The sequence below is a fragment of the Diachasmimorpha longicaudata genome, chromosome 2, assembly GCF_034640455.1.
Source record: "Diachasmimorpha longicaudata isolate KC_UGA_2023 chromosome 2, iyDiaLong2, whole genome shotgun sequence".
Classification (NCBI taxonomy): domain Eukaryota; kingdom Metazoa; phylum Arthropoda; class Insecta; order Hymenoptera; family Braconidae; genus Diachasmimorpha; species Diachasmimorpha longicaudata.
Window position 1 is genome coordinate 7,357,969 of NC_087226.1, and position 14,214 is coordinate 7,372,182.

Here is a 14,214-nt window from a genome sequence, read left to right on the forward strand (position 1 = left end):
ACTAAGGGGATTCCCTTGGGGAACGACAAAGAGCCTTTTGTTGATATGAATTTCTGTTCCAGGTGCAAGAGGTGGAGAATGAAGATTAGGGGATTTATGGAGTTTTGGGAGTTCTTTTTGGCGCGGACATTTTCTTTGGTTATCTAGCTGTATGAGTATCATTTTAGACGTCATAAAGCTAGGTTACCGGAGTTAAGATCCTCGCCATATCAACAACGACGATTGATTTTTATTGCTGGAAGATATGGACAGGATATGGGGTCTATGCACTTCAGTGGATCAATTGTTCGAGATTTGGAGTACCTTTGTCATTGGAAATGTATCCTGGATTCTACTTTTGTGTGCATTAGTTGAAAATTTTTCTATTGTAACATAAAATAAAATGATTCGTGGTACCAATAGAATTTAGAAGGAAAAATTAAGAGATTTGTGTTGCTGATGCAATTTTGCATGTAAAGAATGGAAATATTTCAATAAATTATCTATAGATTTGACATCAAAGAAATAATTGAAGTTATTTTTTTTCGACAGATGCTAATTAATTAATTAAAATTAAAAGTAAAATTGAACTTACCCATCAAAAGCCTTTAAATCGTTATGTGAAATTTGAAGAATATGCAAAATTTGTGGTTTGCTAAAATTTTCAATAGAAAATCGGAATCGTTTAACATTATAATTATTAATTTAAATTGAAAATCAATGTAAAATGTAATTATAATTGTAATTAAAGAATTAAATAGTTCTACAAATACACAGTGTATCTGAATAAAATTAATGGATTTCATAGAAAATTAATTATACCTGATGTAATATCGTACAAAGTAATTAATCATTGTTAATTATGAAAAATTAAAAAAATGGTTCTCTCTTATAAAGTTCCATACGTAATATCACAAAAGAATGATTAAGGAGGTCATAAGTTGCGAATAACACTAAATAAAAATTGAAAAACTGAAATGAAATCGAATTTTCTCACTTCGCATTCGTGTTTGATTATTCATAATTATTTATAATTATTATATTCAGGTGTTTTAATCATACGCAGGACCCACAGCTGTGAATGAACCACCCAGTGCATTGTCCTCATAATCAAATGAGTTATTTAACGAGCAAGGTTTTGATAAATACATGGGAATTCGTTAACGACAATAGAAGAAGTTTTTTAACATGTTAACTGTCTCCGCTGTTTCCTTGGTGTTTTTGTAGACACTGGAGGAATGTTAACAACTTTTTAGGTGAATACACGGTGCGTGACGATTGGACTGTTCCCACAGTGTTAGGAGGATACTCACTGTGGGTGGATTATTTCATAATGACGAGGGAATATGCAAGCATCTTCTGGGGGAAGCATTTCATTGAGGGTCAGCAGGGAATTATGGAAAATAACTATTGTTCTGGATCGAGTTTTAGTCGGAAAGAGATGGTCATATAGATATAATTGCACAATTGAATGTTTATTTACTTTCATAACATCCAATTGAGGTGTGAAACAGGATAAAATAGACCTGGATACAATTCAAGTTTGCTTTAACTTAAGTCAGTTATCAATGAATTCTGGGCACTTAAATTAGCAAAATATTCAGCTCAATTATTTTGTAGCCCTATATTTGTTGTATAAAAATTATTTGTACTGGAAATCCTTTTTCCCCTATAATTAAATATGTCAAATGAACTTGAAGTATTTCACGGCTTCGCTGCTGTGTTCTTCAAGAAGTTATTGCCAATAGTTTTCGTCCAGACTTTCTCGAAAATTCCCACAACTTCATTAAAAATAGACAAAAATTATGGCAGAACTATAGAACTTTGTAAGCTATGAGTGACAATAAACAAATAGGATATTTTTTGCTACAATCTCATCCGTTTCTCGACAATCCACAAAAAACATTGAAAGTCGAAATGCAGAAAACTTATAATTCAGTCTCAGGGAAGTTAACGATTAATTTTCAATTTTTTGTTGCCATTTTCTACTGTACTCACTCATAATTTGGACTGTGGTCCTCAGTAAACTGTTGGTGTTCCACAATATTCGAGAGTTTTCCTACAATTATTGTGTAAAGCTTTAATTAAATAAAGACAAATTATGTAATACACACACTAGTCGATTCAAATTTACCACCTTCGATGCGTATGGGTGAGAAGTGATGCTGGCGCCCTCATCCTGATTTCGTTATAACTAAGTTTGATTGCATTTTTCCCTAGAATAGATAAAGGTAGCATTCATCTAACCATCTTTATCTAATGCATTGGACATTTGGGCCTTTTAATTTATTTGTAAATAAACCCAATCGTCAACGATGGTCAACATTGTCATGAGTAACTCAGTAGCAGAAAATGTAGCTTCTGTCGAACTCTTGGATAGAAAATTCTGGAGTTGCCGTGAAAATTATAAGGACCCTATTTCTGTAAAGAAATATTTTTTATGTGCTCCAACAATAAAAATTTTGGAGGAATTTTCATTTAGTAAATGGACAAACTGAACTATTTTAATTAATCCACAAATTTTTGTCTCTTAATAATAGAATTTTTCAGGGGCTGACACACCAAAAAGGAATTGCACAGCCCATTTATTACTAAAACACATTTATAATTAATAAATGTTAGATTTATTGAGGGCTTCAAGTCCTTGAATTCATAGAAAATGGTATTTTTCCAAGAATTAATGGACAACTCAACAGTCAATTTTTGCTAACTATTAATTTTTCAATATTAATAACAATATTCTCCAGGGGTATCGTCACGAAAAAATAGCATAAAGAAATTAATATAGTCAATTTCTTGGACAACAACAATTCAACGTTTCCCCCTTAACAATAAAAAATTAACTAAATTTTGCCAGTCATCCATGTTAAGCACAAAAACAAAATGGAAAATAAAATCGATCTCTACATGATGCAGTGCGGGAGGGTGGACGTAAGCACCGGTAGATGTTTCCAGAACATGCGTGCTTAACAAATTCCGGAAGTGACTAGTTGGTCATGCTCTCAACTAAAAATAATTCTCACATCACTCTGCCGCATTAGAAAAGTTAAAAAAATATTCGTCAGCTTTGGTTAATTTTATAAAACATTTCGATGGGGGTAAATTAATCAGACTATCGAAATTAGAGAAAAATAGTGGTTTCTGCGGAAGTATTTTGAACGGAAGTTGGCTGTAAAAAGTATGAGAACCTTCTAGAAGCTTCTAGAACATTCGAGAATCGAGGAGAGTATATAAAGCCATCGACGAGTTGACGCGACCCTATAGTACCACATCAAACACACCGGCTAGTGTACCGTTGTTGAATCACCTTGAGATATCGCATTGCTTTATTTGAATAATTCTCGTTGAACAAAGTAAGTTGCATTGAAAATTATTGTCTCATCATTCTCCGCATTTTCTTTGGATTATTGTAGTGGTTAATGATTCATCTGTCGGTTTTTATTGTGAGAAATAACTGGTAATCCGTGACGGGCAAAAAAATCAATGACTAGTCTCCATTTTTGGTTATTTTACTGTTCATTTAATTATTTTGACTGATTTAATTGATTGTTGGTTTTTTTTTATTGAATAACTTGATTTTGCTTCGATGGGAATTTAATATTCTTGGGTTTGAGCAATTCTATATCGACTTGTGATATGTTTCCGGGTTGTCCGAAAGTCTTAAAAGCACGTTTGATTTTTCCATGGAATTTATTTATTATTTTACTTAGTTGTGAGAGAAAAGGAACAGATTCCGGTAGTTTTTAATTGAAAATTCCGTCTGAAGTTCCTGGAGATATTATAACCTAATTTAGCAACTCTTTGTCTCTGGTATAATCAATAGGTCATCGCAAGCTACCTACATTATTTTAATTGTAGAAATTATTCTAATGAAATACCTAGGTTATTCGAACGTTCGATGTTTTATTTTTAAAGAAATTATTTCAAGAAAGAAAATTAATTGACGGGACTGTTGGGGACTTTTATTGGTTAAATTAATCGTTTTTGTCTTGAGAATTATTTTTTTTTCCGATCAGTGGGTTTTCTATAGGGATGTAGCATTTCTTTATGGATTAAATGAATTAGTTATTTCGGCAGGGGAGGGACCAAGGGGCACATCTACGTGATTTTGTATATTTGATGTTCCACTTGGACTGTCTCGGGGTCGTATAACCTAGTTGGCTGTTTCTTTGTCTATGGAATAATCGATAAGTCATCCGGGGGTGTAGTTGAACCGTTTTAGCTGACGACGAAATAAGTAGGTTTCATTCGACACGTGTAACTTTTTTTACCTAATGTGAACGATTTTTTGCATTTGAGAGGATCTACTTCTCAGGCATCAGTTTGCTATTTTTCAGAAAAAACACAGTTTTCCGAATTTTTTCGGGGAACCTGAAAACATAATATTTTCATGCAATAATTCTAATTTATGTAGTCTAGGGCTGAAGATTTGAGGTTGTTGAAAAGATGAAACAATTCAACCACTCCATAAAAAAGCTTTTACATCTTGAAACAAATAACTAAATCCTAATCTCCTTTCAGATGCCAGAAGAGATGGAGACGACTGGCGAGGTGGAGACCTTCGCCTTTCAGGCTGAGATCGCCCAGTTGATGTCCCTGATCATCAACACATTCTACTCCAACAAAGAGATCTTCCTCAGAGAGTTGATCTCCAACTCAAGTGACGCTCTCGACAAGATCCGTTATGAATCTCTAACTGACCCAACTAAATTGGACAGTGGCAAGGAACTCTTCATCAAGATCGTCCCCAACAAGAACGATCGCACCCTGACGATCATTGACACAGGAATTGGTATGACCAAGGCTGATCTCGTTAACAACCTCGGAACAATCGCCAAATCTGGGACGAAAGCCTTCATGGAGGCCCTCCAGGCAGGTGCAGACATCTCCATGATTGGTCAGTTTGGTGTTGGTTTCTACTCGGCATACCTCATTGCTGACAAGGTCACTGTTGTATCCAAACACAATGACGATGAACAGTACCTGTGGGAGTCGTCAGCTGGAGGCTCCTTCACAGTACGTCCAGACCCTGGTGAGCCACTAGGCAGAGGTACCAAGATTGTTCTTCACATCAAGGAGGATCAGGCCGAATACCTCGAGGAGTCAAAGGTCAAGGAGATTGTGAAGAAGCACTCACAGTTCATCGGCTATCCCATCAAACTCGTTGTTCAGAAGGAACGTGAGAAGGAACTGAGTGACGACGAGGCTGAGCCCGAGCCTGAGGGTGAGAAGAAGGAAGAGGAGGAAGATGGTAAACCAAAGATTGAGGATGTGGGAGAGGACGAAGACGCCGAGAATAAGGAGAAAAAGAAGAAGAAGAAGACTATTAAAGAGAAGTACGAGGAGGACGAGGAGTTGAACAAAACTAAGCCCATCTGGACAAGAAACCCAGACGATATTACCCAGGAGGAATACGGTGAGTTCTACAAATCCTTGACGAACGACTGGGAGGATCACCTGGCTGTGAAGCACTTTTCGGTCGAGGGACAGCTTGAGTTCCGCGCCCTCCTCTTCGCCCCCCGTCGTATGCCCTTCGATCTCTTCGAAAACAAGAAACGCAAGAATAACATAAAACTCTATGTTCGCCGAGTCTTCATCATGGATAATTGTGAGGAGCTCATTCCCGAATATCTGAATTTCATGAAGGGAGTAGTTGACTCTGAGGATCTTCCTCTGAACATCTCCCGTGAGATGCTGCAGCAGAACAAAATTCTCAAAGTAATCCGTAAAAACCTAGTCAAGAAATGCCTCGAGCTCTTCGAAGAGCTCACCGAGGACAAGGAGAACTTCAAGAATTTCTACGAACAGTTCAGCAAAAACATCAAGCTCGGCATCCACGAGGACAGCACCAACAGGAGCAAATTGGCTGATCTCCTGAGGTATCACACCTCTGCCTCTGGTGACGAGGTCTGCTCCCTGAAGGAGTACGTAGCACGAATGAAGGACAACCAGAAACACATTTACTACATCACTGGTGAATCCAAGGAACAAGTGGCCAACTCATCGTTCGTGGAACGTGTCAAGAAACGTGGCTTCGAAGTTGTCTACATGACTGAGCCAATTGATGAATATGTAGTCCAGCAGATGAAGGAGTTCGATGGAAAACAGTTGGTGTCCGTCACCAAGGAGGGCCTTGAGCTCCCTGAAGACGAGGCTGAGAAGAAGAAGATGGAAGAGGACAAAGTTAAGTTCGAGCCGCTCTGCAAGATCATGAAGACCATTCTTGATAACAAAGTGGAGAAAGTTGTGGTGTCCAATCGTCTTGTAGACTCTCCATGCTGTATTGTAACTGCTCAGTATGGCTGGACCGCCAATATGGAGAGGATTATGAAGGCTCAGGCATTGAGGGACACCTCGACGATGGGTTACATGGCTGCCAAGAAACATCTGGAAATCAATCCTGATCATCCAGTTATTGAATCTCTGAGGCAAAAGGCTGAGGCTGATAAGAACGACAAGGCTGTGAAGGATCTGGTTGTTCTACTTTTTGAGACCTCCCTGATGTCGTCTGGATTCACTCTAGCTGAGCCCCAGGTTCATGCCAAACGCATCTACAGAATGATCAAGCTGGGCTTGGGAATCGATGAGGATGATGCAGTTCATGAGGAAGCTAAGGTCGAGGATGTGCAGACAATTGAGGCTGAGAACGAGGATGATGCCTCCAGGATGGAGGAGGTTGATTAAATTTAGGAAATATTTCGCGGAGTATAAGAGACTGGTGACTGAGTTTTAATCGCGTTTTATGTGGTTATCGTGAGGTTAGAGCCAGTGATCTATTTGACTTGATTTAAGATTAAGTTATTAAATCATTCCCCATAGCTGGTTCTGTCTTTTTTTATTCATTCTTTCGGAAGATTACACCAAATACATTTGTCAGTAGGCGGATTCATTGTCATAAATTTCACGTAATAAAGATGAATATTAATAATATTTTGGGTCTTTTGATTGTTACCTGTGCCTTTGTTTGGAGGTTAATAAGGGAGATTGGGTACTTGTAGAAATTGAGTTGTTTATTTATATTTATATATTTACAATTTACATTTTCTTTAATTTAGTGTGAATTTAACACTTGATTGGTGACATCATCATGCAAGGAAAGTAACCAGACTTAGTTTATTCCTTTATTAAAAGCTGAAAGCAACTCTCAAAGGTGGTTAAAGCTGGAGGCACACCCGCAAGTTGGTTCCAGAGAGCAACAGCATAAGGAATATGTTTCTTCTCCATCAATTTTTTTATCAGTACCCTCATGTTGGGCTCCAGTTCTGGAAGATCATGATTGAGGAACATCTGCTCGAGGATTTTATCGTAAATCGGGTGATGAGGGGGGAATGTTGAGGTCAAATTCTTGAAGAAAACTTCTTCGAGGATTGGTAACGGAAATTCAGAGAGGTTTGAAGATTTCATCATTTCAACGGCTTCTTCCTGAAGAAGGGGAATATTTGAAGATAATCGGAGGAAAACTTTTTTTTCCAGACTCGATTCGTCGTCGATTTTTGTGATGAATTGACGGAAAACCTAAAAACATAAATATAAATAATTAAATTACGGAAATATTATCATTTAGTTTTGAATTCTCTGGAAAGTTATATCAAGTAGAATTATATTATTTTGCACCAAGTTTTTCTGTGAAATTATGTTGCGTATATGAGTCTGGACATCTGAAATATCATTTTTACCTCTTCCGGGATTGATTGCCCTTCCAAAAGATCCTTGTACTCTTCCAGGATGATACTCTCGCCCTTGGATTGACTCTTCCCTACGTAAACAGAACTGACTCGCTCAATCATCTGCAGAACTGGATTTTTATCAAAAGAAATGAACTGAGGCTCTTGGAACTGCGGCCACCTCTTCAGCACATCCTTCAACTTCACATAATCATTCTTACTCTCCATATTGCCGAATAGATCCTCAAATATCTGAAAGCGCTCTTCCTCCGTAGAATCATCAACAATCGGAATGTCTCCGTCGCCAATAGCCGGAAAATCACCAGACTTCGAGGACTTCTCTTCACTAGTTTTATTCTCTCCCACTTCTGGAAAGTCTTCCCAGTTGTCCCATCCAGCCTCCCCTTCGGCCCACTCTTGACCTTCAACTACTTGCACTGGCTCAATTTTCTCTATCACTGTTTCCTCAATTTCACTATTTTCGTTACTGACTTTCCTTTTCTCTTCTTTAATTTCTATTTTTTCTTCTGTAATTTCCGTATTCTCTATATCCGTACCCGCCGTATCTACGTCCTCTGGCCAATCATCATCCCATCCACTCTGGTCCCCCCATCCCTCCCCATTATAATCAATTTTCCCCGATTTTTCCCCCAGCGATGGCTTAAAATTCTCATATGTTTCTGCTTCACGAGCTTCAACTACTTCATCAACTTCATTACTCTCAGTCCCAGGGTCACAAATAATATCCTCATCATTGAATTCAGCATCACCCCAAGCACCTCCTACATCATCATCATTAAAGTTTTCCTTTTCCGCTAAATTCTCCACCCCCTTTCGCTTCTCATTCTCCTCATTCTTCAAAATTTCTTCTGCCTCAATCTCCGTTGAGAAATCATCACCCCAGGCGTCATCGTCCCAGTCTCCCTCCATATTATCAACCATTGTTGATGTCTTTCCAACCAAATTGGTTGTTTCCAATTTCCCCGAAGACCTTTCATTACCCTCGTCATTTTTAGATTCCGTTTCTATTTCAATGTCATCCCTTTCATTCACCTCTTCAACTTCCTCTTCCCTCAGTTTATCAGCCCAATGAATAATCAACTTCATCACCTCATCATCACCTTCTCTCGCCTGTTCAATCATTCCCCTGAGTATATCCATGGGATCGTATAAGAGGTACCTGTCATCCCCCGGAAACATCTTCCTAAACAGCATGAGTCCGTACAAATAAATAATCCCCTGAATACAAAGATCACTCTTCTTCAGCCCCTTCATCACCTCTTCAACATTCTCCCCGGGGCTTCCCCCACATGCCAAAAGATAAGAGAATCCAAGAGTCCAGTCATCATTCAGAACATGACTGCAGCACTGGACGAAGAAGTGTCGAATGTCAGATATCTCCAGCCCATAAGAAGCTGTTTCACTCAGTAACGCTACCCTCACGAGTGTCTGGCACATCTTCAACTTGGTATTATCAACATCAGGTGGAGAGTACTTGGAGTATCGTGTGTCAATCCTGCTGACAAGACAGTTCTCATGAAGTGATTGATAGAAGAAAGGAAAACTCTGAAGTATTCCCCTGTACTTCTCCAGTGTGGCGTCCTCGTCGACATCATAAGTATCCTCGAACACGTTTTTGCTGTTCATGTTTAAGGCGGATCTCCAGAATCCCTGATTGCTGACGCTCTTGAGTATCCCGAGGGACTGATTAAAAATTTGGGCGGAATTCTTGACGAGTCCGGTTGACGTCTCGAGGATTTTGGGGACAAACTCCTTAGAGTCGACCTGAGGAGTCGTCACGGCGTCTGTAAAGTCGTCGTCAGGATCGCTATCCTCGTCAGGATCGGTTGTCAGATCATCGTAGGCGTGAGAGCTCATCCAGGTCTCCAGATCTTTGTTGAGCAACTGAATCTCAAGGAGATGGACTTCTCTGAGAGAATCCTCGAGGATATCCGGAGGGCCATGAGTGATGCTGAACCAGAAGCACCGTTTCTTGAATTGTAAGTCTGGGTAGCTTTGAGAGGATGCCAATTTGTGGATGATTCCCCAAGCAGGAGAGTAGTTACTGTTTATCAGTTGTTTGCATGTGGAGGCGCAGGCGATGAAGTCCTCCACATCGAATGATTTATTAGCGATCAGCGAAAGGATCTTGCCTTCCCGATGTTTGGTATTGTGGTTATCTATGTGGAGATACGAGGAGAGGGTTAAAAGACGCTGCTGGCGTTTGTAGGCACCCTCACAAGTGTCGAGACAGTTCTCGATTAGCTTGAGCTTATTCGGACAATTTCGTACTTGAAGTGGAAGAATATTCAAACTAAATTCATCGAGAACCTGAAGAGCATTGATCAGATCAAACTCCTTCTGCACCACCTTATCATCCTCATCAATCAGATTCAAGCAAGCCTTGGCGAGGTCCATGGTGGGATCGTGTAGACTTTTCGAAGAGTCAAAGTAGGTCCTGGCAGCTTCTACGATTAGCTCTACGGCCCTGGTGTACGATATCTTCAGGAACGATCCCTCTTTCCTCTTCGTCTCGATCAATGAAACACAACTCTGGATGTTGGATTTCACTCCAGAGGATAATTTCGTTGAAACCACTATCTCGAAACAAATTTCCGTATCGATACAGTTAAATACGAGGCCCTGTATCTCCAGGATATCATTGAGGAGCTCGGTCCACGCTTCCTGAGGAGGCGGAGGTGATCTTTCCTTTAGCGAATTGGCCATTTCGGTCAAGAGAAGTTTTGCTTGCTCAGGATTTTCCTTATTTTCACTTATAAATCTGATCGTTGACCCCACGTAGTATTTATTCAGTATCTTGAGACATTCGAGCTCCTTCCCTAGATCATCCAGAGGATTTTCAGACCTTGAAGAGTCTTGAACATTGCAATTTGGTTTTGATACAGCATTAAAAATATCTTTAGCCTTCTCGTACATATCAAGATCGACACAGGAGTGAATACATCCCAGAGCCAGTGTCATTACGTCATCAATGACATCAAGGATCCTGCGGTCTTGCCCCAGATTGTGAAACAAAATCACTGGGAGTGACAGGTCCTCCTGACTCAAGTCCACCAGATACTCCCTGAACAGATGCTTCTCGAGAGCAATGTCCAGGTATTCCTGCCGTCTGTAAAGAAAAGGAAGCAAATAACTCCTAATGTCGTTGATGAAACTCCCCTCAGTCGTTCTGCTCATCAGCAGTTGAACCTTCTGTAGCTCAGACAGCTTCTCCAGCTGTACAAGGGACATGTCCTCGAGGTAGATCTTATAAATCAGATCGTTCAAGGTTTCTAGCTCCACCAGCAGGTCTTCCAAGCCATTAATTCGGTGAGACTTTCCTATTTTGATCAGTTCCAGGGCATTCTCCACGATACAACTGTCTCGTTCTATCTGATTAGCTCGAGATTTGTACCATTTTGTCAGTAAGGTCATTGTTAGCTCGGTATTTCTGTAAGGTGATAACGAAGGATCGTCTTCGTAAATCGACTCGGTTACTTCAGTGGCCTCTCTGGAGATGATCCCTTCGAACTGAGATTTCTCAGACCAATCTTGCAGCCTTAACTCCTTCTGATAGAGCAGATACAGCTGTCCATCGGTGTCGCACTCTGGTAATAATTTTTCGTACTCTCTAGGACTCAGCGTCTCTGGAAAGCAGTTGACTATCGCCAACCAGTGAGGCAAAAGTTTTCCTCCATGGTAGGTGAACATGATCTCTACAGCTCTATAATCACAGTCTTTAGCGAATTTAATAGCATTCTCCAGGATCGACAGTCTCCTGAATTTCTCGTAGAAATCCTTCCTGTACTTAAATCCCTCTCCGATGAGAATCTCATAGGTCTTCAGTTTGTCCAAATGATCCAGCAATTGTCTTCTATAATCAATCAACTCCTTCTGAGACTCTGTCAGGCTCTCCTTTGCATCCCTCAGCAAGTCGTTGATCTTTTGGATTTGCTTGAGACTGTTGGATCCTTGATTCAGCTCTGCAAGCTCCTCATCAACTTCCTCGTCCATAAATTTTCCATCGTCGTGGGAGGATATCAACAGAAATGTCTCCAAGTTGGCCCCTCGAAGGCCGAAGTTCAGTAGCTCTCTCGCTGCTTCCAAGGTATCTGGCACGCGGGAAATACACTCATTGAGGACCCAGGACCTTTTTGATACCTTGCTCAAGTGGTTAGTAATGGCCTCCAACGAGAACTCTGACTTCCTCCATCGGGTCTGATAGACTAGATCCTTGTCCAGGTTGTAAGTGTTGGCGAGGTTCAGGGCGTCCTCGTACTCCTCTATGTCGATTTTACGAGCATACAGCTCCTCGGGAGTTGTGCTCTTCAGTCCCAGGATCCTATACGTCCTCTGCAAGATTTTTGACTTTTTTCGCTTGGGCTGAAATCTCTCGATGTCGGTTATCGAATAGATCAAGGATTTTATGAGATTTATTGAATAGTCTAAGAGCGTTATTGGCTCCAGCTCGTCTTCTTCTTGGTCACTTTCCTCAGTATCTGAAGTGGAGCCATCATGACTAGGAGTTCTTTTTCTTTTTTTAGATTTCACCAGGGTTTCGCAGTCCAGAGCTAAGAAACCCTTTCCCGAGTAGAATTCCGAGATTTGTGGTTGACCGGAGAGGAATTCAGGACTCCCACCAAGGAGATTCGTTAAATTGGACATAGAGCAGACGGAGACAGCCCCGGAGTACCTCGCAATGATGATGGAGTGGTCAGACCACCAGCCGATGTCCACGGGATGGAAGTCTGAGATATCGTTGGGGCTCTTGCGGAGTTTCTTAGCGGACAGGGGGTTTTGGGCGTCGTAGCCCGGTTGCTCTGGGAGATTCCATTTTTTTCGCAATTTCAGGCTCGGGAGGTCCCAGAGGGAGACTGAGCCATCGGTATGGAGGCAGACTAGGTGGCTGCAACTGGGGGAAATGGAAATCCTGAAGATGACAGGGGCTGCGGGCAATCGGAAGGAGGGAATCAGGTTCCAGAGGGACAAGGTGGACGTCGAATTCTCCTCGAAGGTGAAGGAGAGCTTGTAGAAAGGATAGTCGTTCAGCGGACGCCAGGAGGTGAGACCATTGCTAGCTGCGGGTGAGGCCAGGTGACTTTGTGTAATACAGTTGCCGGCAACAATGTAGAGATTGTGCTTCTTCGAGAAGGCGAAGGCGTTAACTCCTTTCCTAAAGAAATTTCCAAACGAAAATTCATAATTGTGCTTGAAGCCATGAGTTCCAGAGATGCTGTACGACTTCAACAGTCCACTGTAAGTAACCACCAAAAACTCGTAGGACCATTTTTCACTGTCTTCCCTGGGAGGCTTGAACATCAATGAGGCGATCGCATCGCCGGCCTCGAGAATGTCTGGGTTCTGGGAGACTGTTCTCGGGGTAATTGTGAAGATGTTGTTGCCGAGGGAGTTGTAGAATGAGAGGCTCCCGTTGCTTGATGCCAGAACCAAGAGGGAGGCGTCAGGACTCCAGGAGAGTTTGCGCCACTGGGGAAAGGCATCTTTTGGAACTGAAGCCTTCGATATCACTGACGAGAACTCGTCCTTTGATTTACGGATCTCCAGAGAGTTCTCCAGGAGGAGGGCCAAGAGACGCCCGTTAGAGTCTATGGAGAACTTCCAGGGAAGGGTGAGGCCTATCTGCTGGGAGATGGACTCCGGGAGGGAGTAACGATTGTTCAGGTAGCGCAGGGCATTTTTTATTGTGCCGGAGGTGGAGAGGATTGCTGTGTCATTCTTCCATTTCTGAAATAATGTGAGAGGTAGGGATTTTAAAAATTTCCAGAGGCTCTAAGATTCTTATCGTCTAGGAAACTTCAGTATTTCTTTTACTGGATTGTTGAAGAACCCAATATTTTTAGTTATAAAAAAAATTGTTGTAGATTTCATGTACAATCACATCAATACAACACAATAAGTAATAGAATTTTTTAAAAAAGAAATGATAGGTCCGAATTGTATAACAATGAAGGAACAATGACAGAATTAAAGACAATAAAAATTGTCGATGGTTGAAAATTATTGTTGTTACTGTCGATGGTATTTGTTAATTTCGGAGCCATTGACAGATGACATCTGGATTATTCGACGAGCTAAGACTTACGATTAGTTCTGGATCTTGTATTTTGACAAAATATTCCAAAAGCTCGTACAAAATAGAATCATCGATGATTTCTCCCTTACAACTCTCCATTATTTATAATTCCTATCTAAGTATTATTTTATTTATAAACACTACGAGGTCACATAACCTCGAAACATCCCGGAGTCTTTGAGGATGGTTTGAACGTCAGTGGAAACCTCACTTTCACCTGATTTATCACCCCACCCGGCAAACATAAACATATGATAATGATTATTATGTAGATAGCTGACAGGTGATTACTTTTCACAAAATGAACCCGTTTTATCGTTTCCACTAGATTTGTGCCCCTTTGTACTGATCTTAAACTCTTTCATTAGTTTCTCATTTATTTTTAAATAAATAATTAAAAATCCAATATGAGTCTGGTCAACAGACAAGAGCTGCGATGGTGGACGTGCCTGTCGGTAAGGCATTACCACGGAGAAT

General features: G+C 40.7%; 2 protein-coding genes across 2 annotated transcripts; one reads left to right on the forward strand and one right to left on the reverse strand.

Annotated features, from left to right (window-relative positions):
* Positions 1 to 3,172: 3,172 nt before the first annotated feature.
* Positions 3,173 to 6,909, forward strand: LOC135172963 (heat shock protein 83). Its single transcript, XM_064139525.1, has 2 exons — positions 3,173 to 3,332; positions 4,501 to 6,909. The coding sequence occupies exon 2, from the start codon at positions 4,501 to 4,503 to the stop codon at positions 6,661 to 6,663; it is 2,163 nt and encodes a 720-aa protein (XP_063995595.1). The 5' UTR covers positions 3,173 to 3,332; the 3' UTR covers positions 6,664 to 6,909.
* Positions 5,485 to 14,100, reverse strand: LOC135172959 (NBAS subunit of NRZ tethering complex-like). Its single transcript, XM_064139522.1, has 3 exons — positions 13,747 to 14,100; positions 7,656 to 13,388; positions 5,485 to 7,494 (listed from the first exon to the last, which is right to left on the reverse strand). Exons 1-3 carry the CDS (start codon positions 13,834 to 13,836, stop codon positions 7,093 to 7,095), a joined length of 6,225 nt encoding a protein of 2,074 aa, XP_063995592.1. The 5' UTR covers positions 13,837 to 14,100; the 3' UTR covers positions 5,485 to 7,092.
* Positions 14,101 to 14,214: the final 114 nt, after the last annotated feature.